Here is a 3,659-nt window from a genome sequence, read left to right as displayed (position 1 = left end):
GTAACGCCGCTGTTGTTTTGAGACAGAAACATTGCTGAGGTTGAGTCTTCAAAATTCTTTAGGAGATTGAGATAACTACAATTCAATTCATCATCTTGTTTGATTTCCTTTTTTTTGGTCTGATTGTTTTTTTCTCGATTATCTCCTCTCTAATTACAGGTAAGTTAACCGATAAGCGTTTATAATGAGATTGGAGCTTGAGGGGTTACATAGCTAGTTAGGTCCTACTCTGCTCATATGACTTGTTATTTGACCAAAATGCTTTAGAAAATTGTGCGCGCGCGCGCCTGTGTATTTTGGTTTCCCAAGGGGTTGATTTAAGTTGGGTTCTGAGGGGAATAAAGGTTAAAAATGCTATGTGAATATTAAAATTAGTTATTATGTATTTATGTATAAATATATGTATAATTTTGTATAATTTAACTTATTTTAATATGTATTTTGTATTTTAATGTATATTCAACTTTGATAACTAATTTTGGTATACGGTTAATATAATTGATAAAGATTTGCAATGAAAAAGATCAAATTTTAACACTGTTGATCGACTATGTGTGTTTGGACTACAGTTTATAAATGGGTATAAAATTGATTTTAATGAAAAATAAGTTTGTGTTAAAATGATTTATATTTGGCAATTTTTATATCAAAATTGATTATAGTAAAATAAATATTGTTTGAATTATACTACTCAAAATTATTAAAATAGACGCCAACCTAAATAATTTTTATATATTATCTTATCATTTTAATTTAGATATTTGAATAGATCTTATTAATTAATTTTATAATAAAATTAATATTTATATGCTAAAATAAAAATAACATATAAAAATTAGCAATATATATTCTTAATTAAAACTAACAAAATATAAATTTTAGAGAGTACTAAGAATAATAAAAAAAATTAAATATTTACTTTGGTAGTAATTGAAATAAATAAAAAAAATTTTGATCATATTTTTTTATATAGTATATTTTTAGTATTCTTAGTATTTTTTTTAGTATGTTATAATTTATTATTATTATTATTATTATTATTATTATTATTATTATTATAATTAATTTTTTATTTAATTTACTTTATCTAATAGGATCAATAAATCATATAAAAAGATAATAAAAAATAATACAAAAAATCACAATTATAAGAATGTATAATGTCAAATAAATAATAGAAAAAGAGAATTTATATAAACAAAAATAATAAGAATTTCATAAATAATACAATAATATGCATAAAGGATAAAATTAGTAAAAAGTAAATAAAGATTGAATATTAACAACGGTTAACATAAGTTATATATAGAAATGTCAATTAGAAGGTTTGGTTATTTATGTATATAACAATCTGTCATATATATTTTTGGTAGGAATAAATTAGGATAACAAATCAAGCGGTTATATTAAGAAAAGATTTGCTGTGATTTGTTGATTAGAATGTGTATATATATATATATATATATATATGAAAGTTTGTATCAAAGAGAAAACATGCCGATTACCATTATTTATTAGAATGTATATATATATATATATATATGAAACATCATCGGAGACAAACCACACTCCTCAGGAGGAGACGAGAAGAAGACTCACTCGCCGTACGACCTCAACGCGAGTGATAACCCAGGAAACATAATCACGCAGGTGTAATTGCGTGGGAAAAATTATGACGAATGGGTGAGGGCTGTGAAGATTTCTCTTCGAGCTCGGAGAAAGTGGGGATTCATTGACAGGACTCACACAGAATCAGGAAAGGATGCACCTGAACTTGAAGATTAGTGGACGGTCCAATCCATGATTGTTTCGTGGATTTTGAATACGATCGAGCCAAGCTTGCGGACCACCGTGGCGTATGCAAAGAATGCGAAAACGCTGTGGGAGGACATCAAAGAACGCTTCTCTGTTGTGAGTGGACCTCGAATACAGCAATTGAAAGCAGATTTGACAAGGTGTAAGTAAGAAGGTGCATCTATGGCTGCGTACTATGGAAAGTTGAAAATACTTTAGGATGAACTTGCAAATTGTGACCAGATTCCCAAATGCACCTGTGGTGGGTGCAAGTGTTCAATTGGCTCTCAACTTGAGAAGCGAAGGGAAGAAGAAAAGGTTCACCAACTCCTCATGGGCCTTGATGATGTCAGCTATGCCACTGTGAGGTCGAGTATCCTTGCAACCGATCCCTTACCTTCGCTTAATCGTGTGTACGCGATGTTAATTCAAGAGGAAAGGGTGAAGACAATCACCAAATCAGCGGATGAAAGGGGACTGGTTGTGGGACTTGTGGCGCTTGTCGGCAACAAGGCTAGAAGGGGAGGTGAACATGGAAAAAAGGCCGTGACATTTTTCAAGTGCGAAAAAAATGGGCATGATGTGAAAGAGTGTTTTCAAATAGTGGGTTACCTCAAATGGTGGGGTGACCGGCCAAGGGACGAAGGAAGAGGCACTGGCAGAGGATCAGGAAGACAAGGGATGCGCAACCGAGGGGCTCAAACGCGTGCTAATGTGGCGTGTACTGGATGAAGTGGAAGTCGTGTGAATAACCTAGAAGAAAAGAATCTTGACATGACAGGTTTAACTAGTGAGCAATGGAAGGTATTGGTTGATATGATCAGCAAACAAAAATCAGCTGAATCTGAGAAAATGACTGGTAAGAGAATTTGGGATTTGTGGATAATCAATAATGGTGCTTCTAACCACATGACAGGTACCTTGAAAAATTTGTGTGAAAAAGGACCATTCCAGGATGCCCTGGTGAGCAGGTGCTTGCTTGCAAACAAGGAACTGTGGTTCTTGACGGAGGACTTTAGTTGAAAAATATCCTTTATGTACCAAAATTAAAATGCAACTTGTTTTCTGTTCCACAATTGACTGATGAAAAAAACTGTGTTGTACAATTCACTGACAATCTGTGTATTATGCAGGACCGCACTTCGAAAAAGATGATTGGAGCGGGTGAACGGAAGGATGGGCTCTATTGGTATCATGGTGTGCACAAGGCTCAAGCAAGTCATGTCAAAGATGAAAATAAATTGACTCTGTGGCGTAAGAGATTGGGACATCCATCATTTAAAATTGTGCAAATGATCCCAATGTGAGTGACAAATGTACTAGCGAAGAGGTGAATAAAATTTGTGAAATTTGTGAAAAATCCAAACAAACAAGAGATAAGTTTCCATTAAGTGATAGTCATGCTTCGAGTATTTTTTATTTGATTCATTGTGACTTGTGGGGGCCTTATAAAACTCTGTCGTCATGTGGAGCCTCATATTTCTTAACCATTGTGAATGATTGCTCACAGGCTGTTTGGATATATTTGTTAAAAGAAAAGACGGAAGTGTCTGTTACATTGAAAAATTTCTTTGTTTTGGTTGAAAAACAATACAATAAATGCGTCAAAATGGTGCGATCCGATAATGGAACATAGTTCATGTGTTTAAAGCAGTACTTTATGCAACAAGGAGTGATTCATCAAACTTTGTGTGTCGGAACTCCACAACAAAATGGAAGAATAGAGCGCAAGCACAGGCATATTCTAAATGTTGTCCGGTCCTTGCGATTCCAAGGTAATCTCCCTATTGAGTTTTGGGGAGAATGCGTTTTAACTGACGGGCACCTAATCAATCTCACACCGTCCTTAGTGTTGAAAGGAAAAT

At 33.5% G+C, this 3,659-nt stretch overlaps 1 protein-coding gene across 1 annotated transcript; it reads left to right on the top strand.

The window, feature by feature from the left end:
• The first annotated feature begins 1,800 nt into the window (after nucleotides 1-1,800).
• On the top strand, nucleotides 1,801-2,526 carry LOC148569172 (uncharacterized). The gene is made up of 2 exons (XM_088484916.1): nucleotides 1,801-1,911; nucleotides 2,014-2,526. The coding sequence occupies exons 1-2, from the start codon at nucleotides 1,801-1,803 to the stop codon at nucleotides 2,524-2,526; spliced, it is 624 nt and encodes a 207-aa protein (XP_088341042.1).
• The last annotated feature ends 1,133 nt before the right edge of the window (nucleotides 2,527-3,659 follow it).

Source organism: Arachis ipaensis, chromosome B4 (genome assembly GCF_059453495.1).
Source record: "Arachis ipaensis isolate K30076 ecotype BB chromosome B4, ASM5945349v1, whole genome shotgun sequence".
Classification (NCBI taxonomy): Eukaryota; Viridiplantae; Streptophyta; class Magnoliopsida; order Fabales; family Fabaceae; genus Arachis; species Arachis ipaensis.
Note: the sequence above shows the minus strand (reverse complement) of the source record. Positions and strands in the feature narration are given on the sequence as shown.

Bases quoted from the DNA above. Each gene is read 5' to 3' on its own strand.
- LOC148569172 (XM_088484916.1), top strand. From the start codon at position 1,801: ATGATTGTTTCGTGGATTTTGAATACGATCGAGCCAAGCTTGCGGACC. The intron at 1,912-2,013 runs GTGAGTGGACCT...AAAATACTTTAG, and splicing joins TCAAAGAACGCTTCTCTGTT to GATGAACTTGCAAATTGTGA.